Source organism: Pararge aegeria, chromosome Z, assembly GCF_905163445.1.
Source record: "Pararge aegeria chromosome Z, ilParAegt1.1, whole genome shotgun sequence".
NCBI classification, from domain to species: Eukaryota; Metazoa; Arthropoda; class Insecta; order Lepidoptera; family Nymphalidae; genus Pararge; species Pararge aegeria.
The window spans coordinates 21,377,811-21,401,999 of NC_053208.1; the positions used below are offsets into that span (position 1 = coordinate 21,377,811).

At 36.3% G+C, this 24,189-nt stretch overlaps 2 protein-coding genes across 8 annotated transcripts in view; one reads left to right on the forward strand and one right to left on the reverse strand.

The window, feature by feature from the left end:
• Window positions 1–213: 213 nt before the first annotated feature.
• Window positions 214–16,357, reverse strand: LOC120636442 (paraplegin). The gene is made up of 15 exons (XM_039907920.1): window positions 16,098–16,357; window positions 15,751–15,903; window positions 13,900–14,037; window positions 13,665–13,802; window positions 13,003–13,096; window positions 10,771–10,904; window positions 9,987–10,151; window positions 8,715–8,866; window positions 7,907–8,129; window positions 6,997–7,130; window positions 5,027–5,163; window positions 4,144–4,346; window positions 3,224–3,343; window positions 1,956–2,141; window positions 214–493 (listed from the first exon to the last, which is right to left on the reverse strand). The coding sequence occupies exons 1-15, from the start codon at window positions 16,275–16,277 to the stop codon at window positions 287–289; spliced, it is 2,364 nt and encodes a 787-aa protein (XP_039763854.1). The 5' UTR covers window positions 16,278–16,357; the 3' UTR covers window positions 214–286.
• Window positions 16,358–20,641: 4,284 nt separating this feature from the next.
• The window catches only part of LOC120636068 (CCR4-NOT transcription complex subunit 1), a 45,088-nt gene continuing 41,540 nt past the window's right edge, over window positions 20,642–24,189 (forward strand). For 4 of the 7 annotated variants that reach the window (XM_039907346.1, XM_039907349.1, XM_039907344.1 and 1 more), the window contains exon 1: window positions 20,872–20,973. In XM_039907346.1, the coding sequence (XP_039763280.1) occupies window positions 20,872–20,973 (102 nt within the window). Of the gene's footprint in view, window positions 20,974–24,189 lie in introns of all 7 variants that reach the window. The other 3 variants (XM_039907347.1, XM_039907343.1, XM_039907345.1) reach the window with 1 other exon arrangement.

Here is a 24,189-nt window from a genome sequence, read left to right on the forward strand (position 1 = left end):
CGAGTTACATATAAATTGTCGGGTAGGCATTGCTTTTGCGCATGTATGGAGTGCACGCCACTGGTTCCTTACGAACCGAGCCAGGTTTATATGATTTAAGTGAAGGTAGCAATAACAGCTATTGCAGCTCGTGACCAAAAGAGCAACCTTCTTAGTTAGATGCATTTGTTATCCACGACCCATTTATAAGGCTGATTGGAATAAAAAACCATGTAACAACTGATTTTATATTTTAGCTAGACTAGTTCACTTATAATAGCAATAATAATACTAAAAGCGTTAGTATTTAGACAGAGGATGTAGTGTCTGGTTTGGCGGAGGGAGCGCCGATCTCGCCGTTGTCGTCGGAATTCGCTGCATTTTCCATACTTCTCAAATTACTCTCGAACTCCACGGGGTCGATGAACTTCTTCCTGGGGAACGGCGGCGGGCCCAATATACCTTCGACGTCTTTGAAGTTGAGTGTCTCTTTCTTTATTAATTCTTCAGCAAGCTGTAACATAAATTATTTAAGTTATTTGATGTTTGCGTTTTTTAATTCAGTGTCAACTTACACCTGAAAGTAATGAGCGATATACAATAAATATTCTACTAAAACAATACACACATCGCTATCTAGCCCCAAAGTAAGCGTAGCTTGTGGTTATGGGTACTAAGATGACAGATGAATATTTTTATGAATAATATACATAAGTATTTGTAATATACAGATAAACACTGACCCAGACACTGAAAAACATTTATTTTCATCACACGAAAATTTTCCAGTTGGGGAATCGAACCCATGGCCTTGTACTCTGAAAGCAGGGTCGCTGCCCACTCGGTCGGCCGTCAAAAAATAATATAATCCAAAATCTTCAGATCAAACATTGAAAAGATTAAGTAGTGCTATACTTTCCAGTGGCAATAGCCACAGATTAGGGTTTCGGTTTCACTTTTGGGCGGCGCGAGTTTTATCCCCGGGCACTCCGCCTTCAGGGATTTTGGTGTACGGCCTAAACCCTTCTCATTCTAAGACTGCCCTGAAATGGGCCGGTGAAGGGTTGATGATAATGACCCCTTTCCTATTCTTTATATAGGAGCTATTCGATTTGGTTAAACCCATCTCCTTTCTACCATCGAACTGCGAGGCACCGAAAGAATCTGCACCGTCACGTTATTGAAATACCATCAACAAGTACGAAGCGCTTTGCTTCTTCAGTTCTGATACGCAATGCAAAGGTCTGGAATGCCCTTCCATCTTCCGTCTTCCCCAATACCTATAATCTGGGTAGCTTCAAATGCAGAGTAAATAGGCAACTTCTAGGCAAGCGCGCTCAATCGTAGGCTGGTCTTACCAACAGGTGTGATTGCAGTCAAGCGTTAGTCTATACAACGTGTAAATGAAACCTGAAATAATACTTTACAGGCTTTAGAGGCACATTATTTACTGTCTCTGAGGCTTATCTGTGAAAACGAAACGCTAATAGTTTTTGAGTAAACCACTGCCATAGTTTTTACAAAAAAAAAACACAGATACAGTCATAACAGTACACGCAAACATAAAATCATGTGACTCCTGTCACTGTATAGGTACGCGTCGCGTAGCGTAGGTACTATGCGCGTGTCGGTCTTTTATCTTTAATAGTGTTGTCATAAGTTTACAATTATTAATTCGTTTGTATGGAAAAATAAATATGCTTTTGTTGATTTAATATTATTACAGGGTGATTCCAGATCAAGTATATTTATGCATCCTTCAACATTATTTCGTAATTCTGTTACACGTTGTATATTCTTGTGTGCGTGTGTATGTCACTGAACTCCTCAAAAACGGCTGGACGGTATTGAATGATTTTTTTGGTATACGTTTGGGTGGATGGTTTAGATTCACAAATCAGCCCGACAGATGGCGCTGGGGTCCGCTAGTATAATATATATAGAGCTAATAAAGTAACGATATTTCGTCAACTAACCGCTTTAAGCTTGTCCTGGTTCTTTCTCAATATATCCTCGGTGCGGAAGTAAGCATCAGCGATCAGTTTCTTCGCCTCCATGTCTATCAGGTTTTTGAGCGCTTTACTAAAGGGAGACTTCTCTCGATCTTTTATATCTGGGAATGACAGCAGTCCAACTGTTGGTGACATGCCGAAAACTCGCACCTGAAAGGATAAAAATAAAAAGTGTGTGTCAACTCCGACGCACGACTGGAGTTTACTCCTTAAGAACGATTGTCGAAACATACGCAAAAAGAGTTTATTTAACTGAATAAAGATTAATACCATATGAAAGGGTAAATTAAAAATCATGTGCAATTTATTCACACACGGCGGAAGTGTAACTTCTGAAAAGTAGCCAACGAGACATTGAGGTGGATGTAGAGTATCAGAACTATAAGGTTAAATTTAATGATTATTATTTAGTTTCCATGGTAACAATAACAGGAAAAAAATGTATAATGTTTTCTATCTCACTCTGTCCCATACATTTATGTGTTTATTTCTTGATCTAGATATCATTCGGTTTCCTTGGTAACTTAAATAGGAAAAATAAGTTAATTAAACGAAAGCGACGTTGCATGTTTGCGCATCACAGTTGCCGGGCATGCAACGTCGCAAATCGAAAACGTAACGAGGTCATTTATCAGTAGATCTTACTCCTCACATTTTTCTCATACCGGGCGTTATATATAAGAAAATCGATTCTTAAGGAGTAAACTCCAATAAATTATTGTCAACACTAGCGGCTTTTACCATTTTTTCTCGTTCCTGCATACATATCTAAGACTCATCATCGTCATCATCATATCAACCCATTACCGGACAGGGCCCACTACAGGTCATGGGTCTCTCCCCACAATGAGAAGGGGTTAAAACCTGTCTGTAACTGACTTAGTATAAGTTTTGACTAGCTGTCAAAACTTATAAGGATATAAATAAATAAATAAATAAATAAATAAACACCGTAATCTCCAAGCTGAACCAGTGCCGATTGAGGACGGATTGATTGGCGCAGTGGGCCGCGACCCTGCATTCTGAGTCCAAGGCCGTGGGTTCGATTCCCGCAACTGGAAAATGTTTGTGTGATGAATGTTTTTCAGTTACTGTGTGTTTGTCTGTTTATTGTAATTATTTATGTATGCGTTGTAGACTACAGCCTTAACCCCTTCTCATTGTGGGACCTGTGGCCAGTAGTAGGCCGGTAATGGTGGTGGTTATTTCATTTGGTTTATCATTAACGTTACCTCCGCATACGCAATTTTGGTGACTTTCTCCAGGTCGTTCTGGGCACCGCTGGTTATCGAGTTGAAAGTGATAGCTTCAGCTGCTCTCCCTCCTAGCGCCATACACATGCGGTCGAAAAGCTGAAAGCATAATTATTTAGTTTTTTTCAGCTTTATGATGTGAAACATCTATTAGTACATTGACCAGCATGCCGTCAGGGCAAGCGGCACGACGCTCCTCTATGACGTCACGCCTACGCATCATAAAAATTAACGAGGGAGTCGAGTTCGGCGTAGTTTAAATACGAAAGTTTTTGATTAATTTGTTTATTTACAATGTTCATCTAAATCGTTGAAGCGATCTTGATGAAATTTGGCACACATGCAGCTTGTATCCTGAGGATGGGCATACAATAATATTCATGCATAAAAAGTTGCTGGTACATATAACCCGCGGGAATTAAAAATGTTATTTGTTACATATACATGCTCCGCATTAACTGGACACAGAAAGTTTTTAATGTGAGAGTACTCCAACGCGTCGCCAGAATCCGGGGATTACTGCCAATCATTAAAAAGAGAAAAGTCAAATATCTGGGCCACATACTGAGACATGAGCGATAACAACTGCTCCAGCTCAAAATGATGGGCAAAGTAGAGGGCAAACGACGTGTTGGAATAAGGAAAAGTCATGGTTGCGCAACATGCGTTAATGGACCAATATCGTTAGTGTGGAAACATTGTTTCACTTGGCGCAAGACCGCACAAAGGACAAAAAGAGAATGAGAAAGAGAGAGAGAAATAAACTGAACATAAAATGACTCGGTAGAAAGAATTTTGCATCCCGGAGATTGCCATTTGATACATTCTATCCCGGATTATAACTCTGAGAAAGTCGCGGGCAATAGTAAATATTAATATGGATAAGAATTCTAATATACCTCCTCTTTGGAATACAACTTCTGATCGGAAGTGGTATATTGGGCGAATCCAAGCGCCTTGTTGGTCCGGGGCACAATTGTGACCTTGAGGAGGGCGTCGGTGTGTTCTAGAAGCCAGCCTACTAGCGCATGGCCAGATTCATGAAACGCTACAATCTTCTTTTCCCCTGGTGACATTGCGTGGCTGCGTTTTTCCGTACCACCTGGAGTTAAAGTACAAGTAATTTATAACATATACAATGTGTAATGAAAACCGAAATAATACTCAATAGGCTTTAGAGTAAGACAAGTGAGGAAATTACTTTATTATCACAGGAGGCCAGGAGTGGATGGAGAGGTTGTTTCCGGGAGGGGTGTGGAGTCGTGGTTTGGTGTTAATGCATTGAGGAGAGCGAAGAGGCGGATCAGTGTCGCGAATGCGTTGGTGGTCATTTTTTGGTGTAGCAAGTTTGGTCGAAATTGTCGCTCACGAATTGGTCGGATACAGTCACAGGAGAAAATGTCTCCGAGACAATGTTTGAATCGTCTTACGTAGACGGCGAGACATGTATGATGATGATTAAGCATCTAGTATAAAGTGTGTGACTTAAATGTCACTTTCGGGGGACCCAGTAAGAATCCCAGGAAAACATCGTGAGGAAACCTGCATGCCTGAGAGTTTTGCATAATGTTCCCAAAGGTGTATGGAGTCCACCATTCCGCGCTGGCGTTAACCCCTTCCCATTGAGGGTGGGTAATGGGTTGATACGATGCTGATGATGATGATTAAGAGTAAAGCGATTCGAAGCCATTAATTTTTTGGTAGATGCTCGTCTCAACAGCGTTGAAACATTGTCATCAGAGTGAGTAAAGTGGAGATAAGGGGGTTATTATATGTGCTCACCAACAACTCTCTCGACGGCGTATTCTAAGTCGGTCGCTTTGACAATGTTCTGCTTGTGACGAGCAGCATGTAACGCTGCCTCGTTGCAAACATTCGCGATGTCCGCTCCGCTGAATCCCGGAGTTAGGTATGCGAGCCTGACAGGAATAGCCAACCATTGAACATACCAACTTACTTGTTTTCACAGTGTATAAATCGTTTTGGTTGATTTGTGAAGTAAGAACGATGTTCGGTGTAAGAATACGAATGTTGTCCAGGACCAAAAGTATACTGTTACTTTTCGTCCTTTCAACTAGCCCAGAACACAAGTAGATTGATCGCTTGGTTAAAGGTTAAGTAAGGAGAAACAAACCAATAAAAAAGCACATTTCGCATTCATAATGAATGAATAAATTAATGAATACACTTTTATTGTACACCATATAAACATATAGAAAAATTATAAATAAAAATTTGACAAAAAGTAGAACAGAATAGAATAGAAACACTTTATTGCAACACAACACATTAGGAATTTTATAAGGAAAACAGTACTTAGTGCTGGGGTGCAAAGGCGGCCTTATCACCAAAAGTATACAATTTGGCGGCCTTATTGCTACATAGCGATCTCATCCAGGCAACCAAAGGCGTTAAACACAGCTCAAGAAGAAAATAATATCGGTATGAATTGACGGACCAAGTTAGCCTACCTGATGGTAACCAGAAATGTATCACCAATATAAACAGAGCAACAATTCGCAGGGCATGGACCACGTCCTGCAACATGCCGACATGTGTCCATCAATATGCCTTTAATGACACCAACACGCCCGTCCGACCGGAATACAGCATTGTAACAATGCCGCTTAGCGACCGATTCAAGCGTAGCTGTATCTCCGGGGTTCTGCCCGGAACCCCGAAAATACCGCTGAGAACCCTGTCAACAACCTCTTTCACAGAAAGGTCTACGCCTACTTGAATTTCCGTAACTCTTACGAACGTAGAATTAATAGAACATGAGGGTGTTAAGATGCTGAATGCAGTTATAGTGCTTACGAGTGTGGGTGATAATAGTATTACATGAGTGGTTATTATGACATTAGGTGTTTTACCAACCAACACAATCAGAGAGATTCGGAATGTTCTACAGATGATCTAAAGCATGGGAGTAGAGTAAATAATTTAAAACTATTCAATTCTTCTCAGCGTTTAAAAGATATGATATTCGCGACCATATTTCTTTCAGAATAGGTACATATATTCTCGATAGCTATAAATGCCTCAGTCACCTCAAACGAATTATAGAGTATTTTTTTATTTATTTAAGGTTTTTAGTTGTTCCAAATTTTATATATATATTTATATAAAGTTTTGAAAAATACTACATGTATACATTCCTGATCAGAATGAAAAGATTTATGTATTATATAAATGCTCCAAAACTTATAAACTATGATCGGCCGATTTTAGGTATGAGCCTTTCCTAAACCTAGGTTCAATAATAAAGTCTCATCGAAAGCATGGAATATAAGTAGCCAACGGAATCCACTACAACAGAGTAACTTAAACATGATGCTATATCGCCGCTTGATGCTTAAAGGCGTTTTTTATTTATTTCAGAATCAAGAACATACATAACCCTCACATAGCCATTATTGCATGCATTGCTTTGTGTCCAAACAACAGTGAAAATCTCACTTCATATATGCACGAAAGCACTGCCTGCCCTAAAATTGCCTACCCTACTCGTATTTCCATAGCAGGTTTTTGCTCTTTTATGAAATTTCTCTACTGTATACATACTCTGGTATGAAAACCGGTGCACGCCACTGGTTGCGATGTGTACAAAGGTAAATAATTATGTTATCTACTACTATAATACTTGAACGGCCCCATATTGGTGTACAAATAAAAAGTTTAAATAAAAGCTTATCTAGCGGATAGGCTTACGTAACATTCTAAAAATTCAATACTAATAAATAGAGGCCTACCGTTTAACGTAATGCTGTTGCAAAGGCTCCAGTACGATACTTTTGAGATGCCTCTCGAAAATCTCCTCCCGCTCTTGCAATGTCGGCAGATCAATCAGAATGTGCCTGTCAAAACGACCGGGCCGAAGTAACGCCTGTGCAAGGGAGAGAGAATAGGATAAGGAATACGGTTGTTACCACCCCACTGACGAAGACGTGCAAAGAATACCTAATGATTTAGGCGATGTTTATACAATGGTGTGTGTGCGCGTGTGCGAGTGTGTGTGCCAGTGCGTGTGCGTGTGCGTATGCGTATGCGTATGTATGTGTAAGTGTCCGTGCGTGTGTGTGTGATAGTAATTTAATCGAACTCACTTTTGTTTGTACCAGCGAAAGTTAATGCAGTATAATCGGCGAAGGAGACTATTTTGCAGTTGGGTAGATGCAGGTTACATAAATTATTTATAAATATGACAGTGTTGGGCCTATAATGCTACCCTGCGGGACGCCATAAGAAATTGGTAGCTCATCACTCGAGTGGATTTAAGTGATTTGGAAGCGAGCGGAGAGGTAGCTTCGAAAAGATTTAGTTTATTTCCACGAATACCCATTCCTTCGAGTTTTACTAACAGTGAAGGAATTTGTACAGTGTCAAATGCCTTTGCTAGGTCCAAAAAAACTGTTACATCTTTGTCACCTTTACTGTGATGGTTAATTATTTTATATGTGAGCTCGAGTACCGCTTCTGGATATAATGGATACATTATTAAGTAGTTCCTGAGATCATCGCGTTCAAGCAAACAAACAAACAAACTCCTCAGCTTTATATATTAGTATAAGATATAAGATTGGTATTTGCGATGTTTTCATTATTATTGATTAGAATAAATTGATAACTTTCTTTCTTAATAATAGGAATTGAATAACTGACCTTGTCCAAAACATCAGCTCTGTTGGTCGATGCTAACACCACAACGCCTTCGCGACTCTTCATTCCATCCATTTCAACTAGCAACTGGTTCAGGGTCTGCTCCCCTTCACCGCCCCCTGGACCCCATGATGACGCCCCCGAGGATCTTGCTCTGCCCACTGCGTCCATCTCGTCTATATAGATTATACAGGGTGCTCGAGCACTGGCTTCTTTGAAGAGATCTCTGTAAAAAATTTACAATATTCAAAATTAATTTGAAATTAAATAAAGGTATAACAATAGCCATTATGACTAATTATAATGAAAATCCGCCTTATGATGTTCAGAAGTGTCTACTATTTCCAAAAATATATCTTATTTCTGCAGAAATTAAACGTTTTGTTCGCACAAATTGCAGTTTTATTTATTGATAATAAATACCAATCTCAAATACGCTTTTCGATTAATACCATATTTTTTGTTACTATGCCTGTTAACCACGACTCTACATTTTGATATCAAAGCATACAAGTCAGAGGTCTCCTCCCACAATGAGAAGGGGTTAAGGCCGTAGTCAACCACGCCGGCCCTGTGCGGATTGGTGGACTTCACTCATACAGGTTTCCTCGCCGTCACCGTTTAAAGCAAGTGATATTTAAATTGCTTGAATTAAAAACGCACATAAGAACCAAAAATTAGTGGTGTGTACCGGGGCTCGAACTCGGTCTCCACGAAAGGAAATCCGAAGCCTTACCCACTAGGCTATCACCCCCTTCGCTTATTATTTACGGGCTTTAATTTTCTGGATTGTAGCCCTCTAGAACCTTACCTTACCCTTGCGGCTCCTAGGCCACCGATCATCTCGATAAACTCCGATCCGTTCATGGACAGGAACGGTACATTAGATTCGGTAGCTACAGCTTTTGCCAGCATGGTCTTCCCGCAACCCGGAGGTCCCAGCAACAATGCACCTTTAGGTACCTGTAAAATAATAAGAAATTTTGTTCACCGCTGACCACTTCAAAGTATCATATTTGCGGATCCTTGGAGCAAGGTTGCTCGCAGTTCTGCGAGATATGTAACTGCACTATTTTTTAACTTAAACCGATTGTGTAAAGTGTATTGATGTACCGAGTACTCGTTTATTACTCGAAACGTATTAAACTTGCATTAAAGACACTTGTGACCTTTACACGTTACATAGATTTTTTTGCATAAACGACATTTGCTCTCTGCATACAAAACGTACTAAGCTTGCATAGAGCTACTTGCGAACTGAATATGAGACGTACTAAACTACATAGGTATACGTACATTTGTGTCTACTAAAAATGTATAAAGACACTTGCTTCCTGCATACGAGACATACCAAATTTGCATAAATGACAATCGCTCTCTTTATACGCAACATACAAAACATGCATAAGCGACACTTGTTCTCTATGTACGAGACGTATTCAACTTGCATAAAAGACATTTGCTTTCTGTATGCGAGACGTACAAAAATTGCATAAAGGGCACTTAAAGCGGAAGCAGTATGATCCACGCTCGCAGCCCGGGTTGCCACGCCTGCATAAACTTGTTTTTGCTTCTCAAAGGTGTGGAAACCTAAACTGAGTAACTCGGTTTGGCGACAATGAAACCGAGTAAAATCGGTACTGGTACGCGGTGTGACTCGGTACATCTCTAAATTTATTATATTTAAAGTTTTTTTTTAGCTTTATGTAACTTAACATCTATGTATTTAGCTAGTGTATTTGGTAATTAAATGAATGATCTAACTGATATTTAATTAAATAGACTTTGTTCTAAGTAAATTTTTCTGGAATAGATAAGAGGAAGCTCCGATTGTACGTTTATTATTCTTTCAAATTTGAATCTTTTAAGAGTACGGTATAGCCGCGTAGAATTTTGGACCAAAGATACTTCCACGGACAAAAAGAAGGCATACCTCTGTCTCCCATGGCAATCGATGGCATTCTAAAAATACCAATAAAAATTTGCTATAAGGGATGTGTTTTAGAAGCCGGTTCTTTATTTTGTTTCTTACAAAAGAAGTCAGCAACGTTATTCTCAGTACCTTAATAACTGCTTTACGTACCTTCGCTCCCAAACTTTTGTAATGCTCTGGTCTCTTCAGATAATCTACGAACTCCATAACTTCAATCTTTGCCTCCTTAAGGCCGGCCACGTCTTGGAACTTGACTCCTTTGCCCTGTCCACTCATAGAATCCACTAGTGTGAACTTTGCCCTTCTCAATTGACTCTGTAATTATTTAATACAAACTAGATGACCTGATAAACTTTATACTACCTAAAGAGCGCCATCCGATTTTTGCTGTTTAAAACACCGCTTTATTGAAAAAAACAAAACATAAAAATATAAACAAATCAGTCCAGTTATTTTTGAGTTTTGATTTTGATACATGTATTACAAATGTAGCACTTTTAATTTATTTTTTTAATTTGTTATTTCCATCTGTCGTAGGCTTTTCCAATGGTCAGATAAAATGTTATAGTTTATTGTATTTTTTTCAGTTAAGAAATTAAATGTCACTTGTTTTACAGGGAAGGAAAATGTCTTGCGTTCTATATTGTTTTCAGAAGCTTGTGAAATCTATCACTATATATAATAAATACGTCGAAAGAATGTGACCTCGAGTAGGCCGGCAATGGGTTGCTTAAAATGTCGATGATTATGATAGATCGATAAAGGAAGCTAGCATAGCACTATTCAAAATATGTGCTTAAATATGGTGGTGGTGGTGGTGGTGGTGGTGGTGGTGGTGGTGGTGGTGGTGGTGGTGGTGGTGGTGGTGGTTGTGGTGGTGGTGGTGGTGGTTGTGGTGGTGATGATTTAGAGAGTTATAATTAACTATGCTTACAAATCCGCCTAAGTTGATGTTCATCTTCATCGACTTGGTAGAATACAGGAAGGAGAGTATGACGGCAGCGATGAGAAGAGTAGTGAAGATTTTCCCCGCTACACTACCATTTCGGTCGTATATGACGCGTACGCCTAAAATATTCATCAGCCTATTTGAATCTTCAATCTCACAGGAAGTACATTTGTATTATAACAATGGCGCCAATTATATTGTACATAGCCAGTGGCGTGCACTTCATACAAGCACAAAAGCACTGCCTAACCTAGAATTTTTGTGTGTTTCTTAAGGAGAACAATTTTCCTTCTTTATGCATACCCTGGTCGATAACCCTGTGCACGCCACTGTACATAGAATTAAAACTAAATTAAGCTACATAAAAACGGGCACATAAGAAAAAAGCTGGACGTTAGGGTCCCAAGGGGCTGGAATGTCAGCCCTGCACTGGTAAGGACAGCGTTGGTCGATCCATAACAAGGTGGACAGACGAGATTCAGCGCATCGCACGTAGCCGTTGGACTTAAGCGGCTTAAAACCGTGGAATTTGGAACTCCCTACAAAAGACTTATGTCCAACAGTGGACGTCTATCGGTTGATATTAAGATCATGATGATGTTGACATAAAACCAAAATTCATTATGTCATAGCATAATTGTCAGTCATTACTCCACTTTCCTCTACCTAGGGGCATTGATCAGACAATAAAATAATTTTCACCATTTTACTAGCCTTTTTATTTGATGCGCATATAAGGGAGTTGTGATAAAACATATAATCACCCTGCGACGACCATCTTGGACCGATTTTCTTTAAACATAGCTAAAAAAACTCCCGACTAAATCATCCCTCAAACAAAAAAACCAAATCAAAATCGGGTTATCCTTTCGGGAGCTACGATGCCACAGACAGACACCAGAGACTCGTCGTTTTTTCGTAGGGAGTTAACAAATATCTAAACTAAACCAATTGACAGGTAAAAAATAGTACTGTCCTTTACACTCTAAATCCTGCAAAAGGATAGCACTACTTTTAAACATGGCAAGTTTAGAGTTTTATGTTTGACGGCCGATTGGCGCAGTGGGCAGCGCCCTGCTTTCCGAGTAAAGGCCGAGGGTTCGATTCCCACAACTAAAAAATGTTTGTGTGATGACCATGAGTGTTTTTCAGTGTCTGGGTGTTTATTTGTATATTATACGTATTTATACTATTTATAAAAGTATTCATCAGTTATCTTAGTACCCATAACACAAGCTACGCTTACTTTGGGGCTAGATGGTGATGTCTGTATTATCGTATTATTTATAGTAGTATGTATAGTACAACAGAATTGGCACCATTGGTGTTGACTCTGTTTCACACAAACGTCAAACTTTACAGGTCACATACACAGAAAAGGATGGAACTATTTTTAAACCTGATCTATAGCTTTGAGGACGCCACAAGAGGTGCTGTCATGTCAAATTCACAAGAACGTTTTTTTTCTGTTCGTTTCGATGATGGTGTGTGGTGACGGCACATCAGAATACTGTCGTGGCCACCCCTACTATTCACGCGGGAGTCGCACGAGGCCACTAAGGAAATAAAGCAGGAGAACGGGCGGTAGCGTCCTATGTGCTAGTACTACCATATACTGCGATAATCACCCCGTCAGCTTGGTGAATATGGGCAAATTTTCATAAGTCCAACCGTGGACTGGCATTGTCTGTCTCTAAGACTTATCTGTGAAACCGTAACGCTAGTAGTTTATGAGTAAACCATTTCCATAGTTATTACTGAAGGAAATCAGATACAGCTCTAATATCACATGCAAAAATAAAATCAAGTGACTCCTGTCACTTTATTAGGTACGCATAACGTAGCGTAGGTACTACGCACGTGTCGGTCTTTTATCTTCAATAGGGTTGTCAAAAGTAAACACTTAGAATGTTTTGAATTCGTTTGTATGGAAAAATAAATATGCTTCTTTTGATTTAATATTTTTACAGGGTGATTCCTTATGAAATATACGTATGCACCCTGAAACATTATTTCGTTATTACTTTACACGTTGTATATTTATCGTAAGGCGATGAGAGATATATGATTGAAAATTAGCCGACCGCTCGTAGCTCGCGGAGTTTAGTCTATGGTATAGCCGGTTCGCTTGTCCGTCACCTGTTGTAGCATCCACATTAAGGTAAGAGATTTGTGTGTAACAGTACTAGCACCAATATAGGCCGATATCTAACTCACCCTCTTTGACGCCTAAGCTCGATTCAGTCTCGCGAAGTTTTTCCTCAAAGCGTTGTATATTGCCGACATTCATATGATAGACTCGATGGTTTGCCTAAAATCATAGCAAATCGATCATGTTAATTTTGAATACATACCCATGTTAATTTAACAATAATTGTTAAAACCATCTCAATAACTTAAACATCATCGTCCCCAGACTATTTACGCACCTCAGGCATAGGTCTCTTGTATAAGGGAGATGGTTTAAAAGTATAGAACCAGCACTCTGCTCCAATGCGGGTTGGTGGGCTTTAACGACGTGTCACAAGTTTTTGATAATAACCGGGACCGACGGCTTAACATGCTCTCCGAGGCACGGGGGTTATCGCCGTTAATTTACTAACTGCCGACTGGTAATGTAAATTCTTTGACAGGATAACCACATTACCTAACAATTTTTGGCTTGATGTAGTTTTGAAGTCAGAACCTCGTGATCCGTAGTTAAACATGCTAACCACTAGACCAACGAGGCATTCAGTCAACTTACATCGTTATTACATGTTATTTTTAAATTGTTTCAGTGTTATAATTACATAGTCTCGTTTCTATCTATAGATAGATAAATGTCAAGTTTTATTTAATCAATAATGTGTTAGCTTATTTCATTTTCACTGACTTACCCTCTTTCCTTTTATAACAGCTCCCTCATACAAAATAATAGTGACAATTTCCAAGTCCGGTCGCACAATTATTTCTTCCACCTCGCCCTTTGAAAGCATGGAATAAATGAATTCATTCCAAGACACATATCTGATCATCTGTTGAATAAGAATAAAACATGATATAAACAATAAAATATGAACCAAACTGTATTTTTAATAGGGCGACTGTCATATTATCTTTTTTTGTACTTACTTCACCCTGTGTGTTGTCACCTGGCACCAGGTATGAACTCAGCGCTATCAGAGTAAAAGTCATCAACATCCAAAATGCTGCTTTAATTAACAAGGACGGTATATTTGGCTCTTCATTCTCTTTTTTCTTATTACCATCCTGAAAAATGGACAGTAAAAAGGAATTAACATAATAGAAACAAAAACAGATTTTTTTACTGTATCAGTCAAACATATAGCCTCGGGTACTACTTTATAAGTGATGATTAGTATGTAATTAACCATGTAGTACATAAAATATAAGTACCATCAATATCAAAATTTCAGTTGGCATGATTTTTTTTCCTAATTTAACTTTAGCCAATTTACGGGAAACTTTAATGAATTATAAACCCAGTGACCCATTTATCACTGCCATGTCGATTGGTGCAAACAGTGTGACAAACCTTTATCAACAGACTCTAAAAAAGAAGGAAGTTCTCGAATTGACTGTTTTTTTTTCTAGTTTATTGCATTCTGACAGATAGGCAGACAGACACAGCGGGAGACTGTTATATAATGGTGCCATATTGTAAGCTTTAACTAAATTGACATTTCAAAAAATAGTACTATTCTTTAACATAGAAAAATTAGTGAAAAGAGCAATACTACTAATGAATGTTCTAATCTTCAAGAACTGTTATTTTAGTTTAGTTTTCAGATTTGGGAACTGGTTCAAACGGTGAGCACTGTGAATTTAATTAGGAGGTACGAGGCTTGATTCCCAGCATGGGGCCATTTGAGAATTTATTATTTCTCTATTTCCTCTGGTCTGGTCTTGTGTGTGTGGCTGTGGCTACCACCCTACAGACAAAGATGTGACAAAGTCAAGGAAGTTAGACCCTAGTGTAGTGGAATAAAAAAAAATATTCTTCAGAAGTGGATTAGCCAGCCATTAAGGCTTTTGCAAGCCTTGGTATAAGATACCCACAACAAACTAAGTGTTGAGAGGTGCTACCATATTCTCAATAGTGTTGAGAGGTATAACATCCCAAGCAGTTTCAAACTACACCCAGAATTTGTGCAGTACTAAATACTGCAACTTCAAGTTCTGCTTAGTTACATCAACTAGAACTACTATATTGTTAATGACATGATGTGATAGAAGCAAATCATGTTGTCAACCAATAATGGTTGCCATCTTGTTTAGCCTCCTCTGGGTTTACCAATTTTTAGTCTGAATAGAAGTTACACTTGTGTTTTTTATGCTGCATTTTATCCATTTAGTCCAAACAATACATTTCTTTACAAGCTTACAGTTGTACTTTACAATGACTCAATATCATACTATTATGGCATGTCCACATGTTGGCTTAGGTGGAATGCTTGATATGCATATGCCCAAAACAATACACAATACTTAGTTGATTCCCCAGAAAATAAATATATTCTTAAAAGAGTAACATGTTTGTAACCTGGCAATATCAAACTCTAACTTCTCCCTTGAGACACTTTCTCAATTACTGAAGAATTGTAGTAACTACATAGATCCTCATCTCCAAAACAGTTCAAAAAACTTCACAATTTATGCATTTGGAAGCATGGATTGTTATAAAACTAAATAAAATCTATATTAATATTAAAGTTCAAGAGTTAGTTATACAGTTTAAAAATGCCATTAAAAAAATCTTTTCCTAGAAGAGTGCTAAACATAAACAATGTAATAAGCTAGTAAGCAATGCTACATTGTGGATTGGGGTTTTGTGGAAAATTGTGGATTAATAGATTTATAGGTGGTGGCCAATGTTGCGCTGAATCTGTAATATGATTTTCCATATAAAAAAATTACGATACCTATCAGTTACTATACAATAGGTAATATTATGCAACATACCTTATCCTTATTTTCATTTTGATTGTAATATGTAGAGCTTGTATGTAAATTTCTTATATTTGAGTTATTATGAAACAAATTTAAACCAGGTAAGTCGGAGCGTTGGAGTAGACTGCACGCAGCTTTAAATTCTGCATTGAAATGTTGTAATTGCTGTAAAAGATACAAAATATATAGCATTAATCCCCATCACAATCAGCCTACACCTACTCAATTTCTCACTTTAGGCCATTTACAATTCCAGTTCTCTCTCATAGGACAGAAGGATGAAGATTCCGAATTGTTGCGCAATTTTAATAAAAGCTGCATTTTTTAATAATTTTGTTCTCCTGCCAGCTAATACTTACGGGATGTCGCGATTTTCTTGTTAAACTATGCAAAGCAGATACCGATTTACATAAACTTAATAAATTCGAGTGGTAGTGTTTACTTATTTGTCGCTCAATTAAACCATTTTTCAACTGAAAATGAAGATTCGACTGAATTCTCGAGGGAGACAGTGCGGGCAAACGTTTTATTGATAACATCTGGAGCACTTTCTTATATACAATTTATCACACGGAAAAAAATTAATGAAAATTGAAAATATGTTAGGTTGATTTTGTGTATTTTTTCAATCCATCAATGACAAATAAGTTACCTACTGTCATAACTGTCAGTTATTGACAAATGACACCAAAATGTCACAGTTGGCCTAGGGACGTTCTATGAAATGAGCAAGATAAGACAGGAAAATATTGATCGATTAAAAGTCGATAAAAATTCCAGTTGAACACGTAAAAATATCGATGACACGGTTATAATTAATATCGAAACTATTTCATGAGTACGAAGCACATGTCAGTACGATACTTCTTTCTATCCATTCTCCTCCATTCATTGCCAACCATACTCATTATAGTGAGAACGATACTCTTAAAATAAGTATGTTTCTATATTATCATTGTGTAAATTTTACAGTTCGAGGTCACCACTCCAACCTCCATATTTCTAAATGCGGTGCACATTCCCACAGTCACAGAGATACTCCAAGTACAGCTCGCTCCATTGCCCGTTGAGTGACTTGACTTGAGCATTCGGGGCCCATAATTATGAACACTTTTCATAGCCTCAAATCTTCAACTCATTACTCAGGAACATCGGTGACTCTTGGGAGTAAAAGTTTAAATTACAATTTTTAAAGATAATTACCAATCGACATTTTTGTCTTTAACCTACTTTTAAGTTACACCTTGCAGTTTGGCTAGATCTAAATATATAACTTTTTTTGTATCCCCAAGCAAAAGCCGCCAAGATGTTATCCATGTTTTAAAATTACTTTTGGGAGATATTGTGATATTTACATTAACCTGTGGTTTAATCATATTTTGATTATATCAAAGAATACCTAAATAGAATAAAAATAAATGTATTCTATTTATAAGCTGGTACTATTCTTAACTGTGAAATCAAAAAAGTTGGCAACCCTAACCATAAATTACCCTGATTTAAATCTGGTCCATTGAGCAAATTCAAAATAGGCCATTAGGTACCAACATACACTGACCTTAATAGAGGTCAATGGGTGTAAACAATATGTTTTGTGCAAGTCTGTGAATTTTTTATAGAAACTATAAGCAGAAACTACTAAACTGTTCTCTTCTGCACTGTGTATTACAACTCCATTTCATGTTAATTCAAGTTTCTTAGTCATGGTGGATTTCTTATTAGATGTTCAAGCATGTATGTTCTGTTCATAACACCACCACCTACCAATACCCACCTTATCGATATCTCCCAAACCTGAAGTGTTTCTTGAAGAGATAGCTCTTTAACAATACTGCTTTGTTTACAAAGTGTGAATATGTAGCCAAAAAAAAGCTAGCATTGTGTGCAAAGTATAAATGTACATACAAATAGCTTTAAAAAAGGAAGATTGGTAAGTGCTAGCTTGCACGTACAATACCAGGAGACTTTATCAAATTATTGTTTGGGTACCACAAAAGAATAAAAGAAATTGGTTATTTATTAACTAAATTTATTGAACCAAATCAGGTTTTTCTACATTATTAAATTCAAGGCCACGATGGGGGGTCTCCTTCCTTCACCCTTCCTGAATATAGGGCCGACTTGTCTCTAAAGCTTGTCATCCTGAGGGTTTCTTGGTCGTCAAGAAACTTCCCAAAGAAGAATCCAGTTAGGGGCACTCCAAACCATATATAACGTGAAGTGATTCCAAAGATGGCCATTTCAGTTTTTTTGTTGTGCGGCTTTCCACTTCCTAGTGTGATTCCAATCAAGCAAAATACAAGTTAAGGTTAATGTAGGAAAAGTTATGCTAACCAGGTTCTTGCGGAGGAACCTTCCAATCGCCATATAATCTGTAACAGAGAATAATTATTTACAACGGAACTGCAGAAAGGTTTTAAAAAAAAGTACATAGGCAGGTAGGTAGAATTGTACTTCAGAGTGGTCTTATAATTGGATCTGTAATTTGTTGGACTACAACGTATATTTTTGTAAAAATACCGACAACTGGTGGTCTTGGGCAGCACTCTACAACTCGGACAAACTCGATTGTTTGATACTGCCCTGCAAAAAAGTTTCCTTGTTTACCGGATGACTATTGCAGTAATGTAATAAGGGTTAACAAATTAGATCTTAACTAGATCTAATTGCAAACTCTTATTACATTACCTACTACGTTAAGCGTATTTAACTCATTAAAATAGAATATTCGCACATTGGGTAGGTATTTTGGATATAAATTTCAGTGATTGTTACATAACTAACTTCGATAACTAGATCGTGAGTTTGTTCCAGTAGTTGTGCCAAAATATGATTTGTCTTAACACAGGCATAAGCATAGGCTAACTAAACTGATACTTCTAATTTAGTTTAATAAAACATTATGAAATTTAGAAGAATAACCTTTCCAAATGTATAGTATTAGTAGGCTCAGCCTACTTTAACACATATTAATCGAAAATGTTATGAATATTATATTTTGCTAGAATTTCACGAATATAATAATAACTAACCAAAATTTAAGATAATTATAGGCAATAATTGCTAAACAATTTTCACAATTTTCCAAATTCCACCACACCATACGTCAAAAGTTTTTAATCTGTGACCACTCGACTAGCATAGACAAAATGCCCATAGTATTACAGAATAATAGCAAAGAGTAACGCATTGCTTGTATACTCATTCCCTTCATAGAATCAGAAACTTTTATGCACTAATACGATCTTTATTTTTTTTTTTAAAGATACGGGTTTTCTGACTTTAACTTAGTAATGAGAAAAAGTCTACTATAGGGACCGAGTTAAATAGTGCAAAATCCATAAATAAGGTCACTTAAACTAAATTAAAAAAACAATTTACTTAATTAACATAGTCTAGGTCCGATATCGACTGAACTTGGGAGTGGACATTTTAGGTATATAAACACAATTTTTGGAATTGGTCTTCCATTACTTCGTCTTTAGGAAACCTACTTGGCTTAAAAAATAGAAATAAAAATAGCTAATTTGCTATTTTTTTATGACTGTGTCACTAAAAATAAGACGTTGACCGCTATCTCACGTTATGGTAAGTGATTACGCAATCTAAGATAGTAGTGGGTTTATTCTTCAGGGAGACCACAAGCCATTTTAGATCACGTTACGACTCTTAGGTAATAAGGCAACGGGAAGGCCTCAGGGGAAGGCTAGGCGTTGCAACGCAGTGGGTCGTAGCATGAAAGTTCGTATGGGACAAAATGACTTAACTAAAGTTTAAGGTACGCGGTCCCAGTCTCTGAGGACTGTTAGCTTATTATTTTGATGTGTACAACTGACCGATGTATGGTCAGTGGATGCATTGGTGTCTCATTGGTATCTCATTGGTGTCTATTGTATTAGTTTACAGAGACTATTAAAAATAAGCTTCTATAGGAATATTACTCGTAAGTAGTTTTTTTTAAAATATATTTATTTAATCAAAATATGTACCATTGCTGTCTATGCAATTTTGCTAGCTCATAGGTATTTCATAGATCGCTTTACTAAAAAAAGCCTTCGGATGGGAATAAATTAAATCTTTGAAGGCGCCATCGGAGTTTAATTTGTTCCCTCGGAAGAAGTTATAAAAATTTCGAATAAAAAATCTTGGAGCAAGGTCCGGGGAGTACGGTAGATGTGTTAGACATGTCAATTGAAGCTCCCCTAATTTTGTATCAACTTTAGTCTCCGGGCGTCCACGGGGCTTCTTCTGCGGTGTTTACTTTTGCAATGCCGCCGACATACACACTTCGGAAATAACACAATACTTCAAGTTTTCCATTTTGTAAACTTAAAAAGCAAAAAGAAAACCAAAAGAAGAAAAAACAAATGAATATGGGTTTTCGAAACACAAAAGCCTTATTATATAGATGTATAAATTTGGAATTGGAATTCCTAACCAAATAAGAGATATTTGTAATCAAAGTGGCGAATACCTCAAAACGCAAATTTCATAAGTAAGGAAAGTATATATTAGTATGTATTATTAAAGTTAGATGTTTTAAAATGAATATTTATTAACCTGATTTTATTTTCAAAGGTAAAAGAATGAGGAGAGAGGAGAAAGAATTTCAAAGATTTATTTTTGTAATATTGTGAAACGAACGTTCATCAAATAATAAAAAATATTAAGGATACCTTGTTAAAAAATTAAAATAACGTGTGAGAAAGTTTTACCCACAGTTTTAACAACAGTGAATTTCTTAGGTCGGACTAGGTATTACAATCGCAATACCTCTCAAGTTGATAAATTAACGAGGCTACTGAGAGTGGAAATTTGCACTAGTGACTGGAGCAACAGATTCATTATTAACCTTTATTCTGTAAAAGAGTCTATGTTTATTGGTCTGTGCTGGCGACTGGCGAATGCTTTCGTCACCGAGTGCGGAATATTCGAGTAATGAAATATTGCTGTGAAGTGTTCAAAATATGTTAAATTTAAAGTGAAAAATAGTAATATTGGTGATGTTGACCTTAGGCTTGATGTTATTTCGCAAAAAAACTGTAAAAGAACTCACGTTCACAGTTGTTATTCGTCAAAAATCGAGAAAGCTTCAAACGTGTTTGAAGCTTTCGGTTTCGCATTAATGGAACTATGAACCTGGACCCTCTAACGTTTAGCTTATCACAAATCAATTATCTCGTTGCTAATCTAAACAAAAAGAATTTCAAGCAGGTCAATCAAGAGTTGACTCAGGTGAGAAATTTTACTTTACATTTTTTCTTTGTTTTCAATTGTCGCCATATTGTAGAGTTGCAATCTTGTAGTGCTAGTCACGAGCTGAATTGGTAATTGTGCTATCATTTTATTTATCCTTCCTGGGTTGCTTCTGCAAGGAAATGCATTTATTGCACCCGAGCGCTATTGTCATTTAATTTAGAACGCGGGCAAGATGGTCTGATTCTTGTGAAATGTGTCATGTGCCGTTATAAGAGAGTGGCGCAAAGTGGTTTCGATAGCGATTTGTGCTTTTTTTTGTGAGTATTTGTAATTATTTTGCATAACATTACATACGTAATAATAAATGTAGGAATTATTCGTAACGTTATAAGAAGTTACCCGCGACTTTAAATCGCTTAGAAATTCTAATTTCTGTGCCGCGCTTGACGAAGATTATATTAGTTATGAACACTTTTCTAAATTAATAATTTCTCATTTTCATCTAATTTGTTCATCACATTGAGATAAGGTCATTATTTTGTGGTGATCAGTAATCAAGATTAATAACAGGTATTTATTTAGTAATCATAGACAATTCAATTCAATTTCTTTGTTTGGATGTATACATAGAAGTTGTAGGGGTTTTCTATTATGTCTATACCTAAAAATAGTTTTAATTTCACCTAAACCTTTAAACTTTTATTTATTAATATTAATATTATATCTGGTGGTAAGTGTGCAATGTAGTCTAAGTTGGAAGTTAACAAACCTGGATCGAGTTGTGCAGTTGTATTTGAAGAAAATTCCACATAACCATGCATTTTAACTAGCCTATTTAGTAATTTCCTAAATCAGGTCATAAAATTCATCAGTTACAGTGTATAACATTACATCAGTCTAAAATTCCCAAAAGGCACTGCACTGCTAAATAAGCATTGATGACAAAAGCATATATCCACAGGGTTCCTTTGTGGCCAATAATTAATACCCTACCTATCATCAGCACTAGAAAATGATGAGTAAATCATTTTGCAGGAAAATGGGGAACATTTGAAAATTCAATAAAATAATTTAGTTCATGCTGTTATACACATATTATAAAAGAACCTGCTCAGGCATACATAATCAATTGACCCCTACCCCTAATAAACAACTCAAGTCTCAATTATTAATAATAAATCTTCCATTATACAAATCTGTATTTTTGGTAAAATGAGAAAAATTGTTACAGCAGATCCCTTTCCATCACATTATTTACACATTTGTTATGAAGTCTCACATAATTTTTAAATATGACCAATTATATATAAGATACCTATTGAAAAAGAAAGTTTCCCATTTGTATACTAGTTATTTGCTAAGCAGATTATTTTAAATTCCAATGGGATTTCGTTACCATAGAATTGTAAATTTGGGGTAAACATGCCTTTGGGACTTCTTTGGCTTATGTCCGATTACCACTATACTATATAACTTATTTCAAGTTCTCAATATTTTCCTTCTTAGCTTGAATATAAAGCTTGCCTTGCAAAGAAAAATCATTTAAGGTTGTTGCATATTAAAACTCAGTAAACGAGCGTATTTCAATTAAAAAAAAATAATTGTTCTACAGAATGTACGTCTTTGAATTAAATAGAATTACATTTTATTTTTGTTCAATAAAAAGAGTAGCTGTTAAGTTTTATGCCGCAGTTTAATTGAATCACCTTTGCACTTGAAATAAACAGTTTTTTTGTTTTATAAAAGAAATTATTACACACCACAAAAAATATAGGATTTTTTGAAATAACTAGTTAACACTATGTATACAATAATTTAACATTAAGTTATATAAATTTAAGCTAGCAAAACAAGAAAATTTTAACAAAACTAGGCCATCGGCCAATTATTCTTATTGCAAATAATTGTTAAAATAAAAAGAGTTCGATTGCAAACATTTTTATCATGTGATAGTAACACAGTCAAGGTAAACATAAAAATTATGGTGTTGTTGTATGGTAAACCAGGTATTGTTACAATGCATGGTTTACAAAATACAAATTAATTTATTTCTCTTCTGTTTTACTTTACTACTGCTAGGCTTGTTTAATTTGCGTACTTCCATAGTGTAATGTCTTATGGGATCTTGTTATGGGGCAGAGCTGCTGATATAGAAACTATATTTATACTACAGAAAAGAGCTGTGCGATCAATATATAAACTTAGATCACGCGAATCCCTTTGTACCAAATTTAAAGATATAGGTATACTTACAGTAGCCTTGCAATATATTTGTAATAATTTAATCTTTATTAAACAAAACATAAGTAATTATAAACAAAAAGTCATATCAACAGTTGACTAACTAGAAACTGACATAAATTAGTGATATCTGCATATCGTCTGAGAAAAGTACAGAAATCCTTTGTGGAGATGGATATATGCTTTTATAACATGATACCAAAGTTAATATTAGATCTACCTTTACCTAAGTTTTAAACAATATATTAAAACACATTTAACAACTTAGATCACGCGAATCCCTTTGTACCAAATTTAAAGATATAGGTATAGTTACAGTAGCCTTACAATATATTTGTAATAATTTAATCTTTATTAAACAAAACATAAGTAATTATAAACAAAAAGTCGATATAAACAGTTGAAGTTAGAAACTTACATAAATTAGTAATATCTGCATATTGTCTGAGAAAAGTACAGAAATCCTTTGTGGAGATGGATATATGCTTTTATAACATGATACCGAAGTTAATATTAGATCTACCTTTACCTAAGTTTTAAACAATATATTAAAACACATTTAACAAACATTTAATAAAGATTGTTAAACTTTAAAATGATGTTGGAAAAGAGCAATCTTCGTAGTTTCTTGCCGGCTCTTCTCAGTGGAATCTGCCTTTCGACGGGTGGTGGAGTCACTACAAACAGACGGACTTGACGTTTCAAAAGTGCTTATTAATTTGGCCAACTTGAAATAAATGAAATTGGAATTTAAGCCTTGTTCTTCTTTACCTTCATAAACAAGCAATGCGATTTATGTTCATACCATAACTTACTTGATTTATTTGCTGTGCACAGATTAGCGAAGTAAATGAATTTATCTTATAATTTGTAATATTTTGTAAAAAGACAGTTTATTCTTCTTTCACATGTAAAAGGAAAGAAAGAAAAGGAGGCAAACCACATTTTAGCTAGTAGATATTTTTATTACTTTTAAATTTTAGTAAATCTTAATCCTTAAGCTTATAAATC

What these genes read in the sequence shown, in the direction of transcription:
- LOC120636442 (XM_039907920.1), bottom strand. Translation starts at nt 16,277, where the DNA reads ATGTTATCAATAAAACGTTTGCCCGCACTGTCTCCCTCGAGAATTCAG. An exon ending in CAACAGCATTACGTTAAACG is followed by an intron (nt 5,164 to 6,996) that starts GTAGGCCTCTAT and finishes TATTCCTGTCAG; the next exon opens with GCTCGCATACCTAACTCCGG. An exon ending in ACCAGGACAAGCTTAAAGCG is followed by an intron (nt 494 to 1,955) that starts GTTAGTTGACGA and finishes TTTATGTTACAG; the next exon opens with CTTGCTGAAGAATTAATAAA.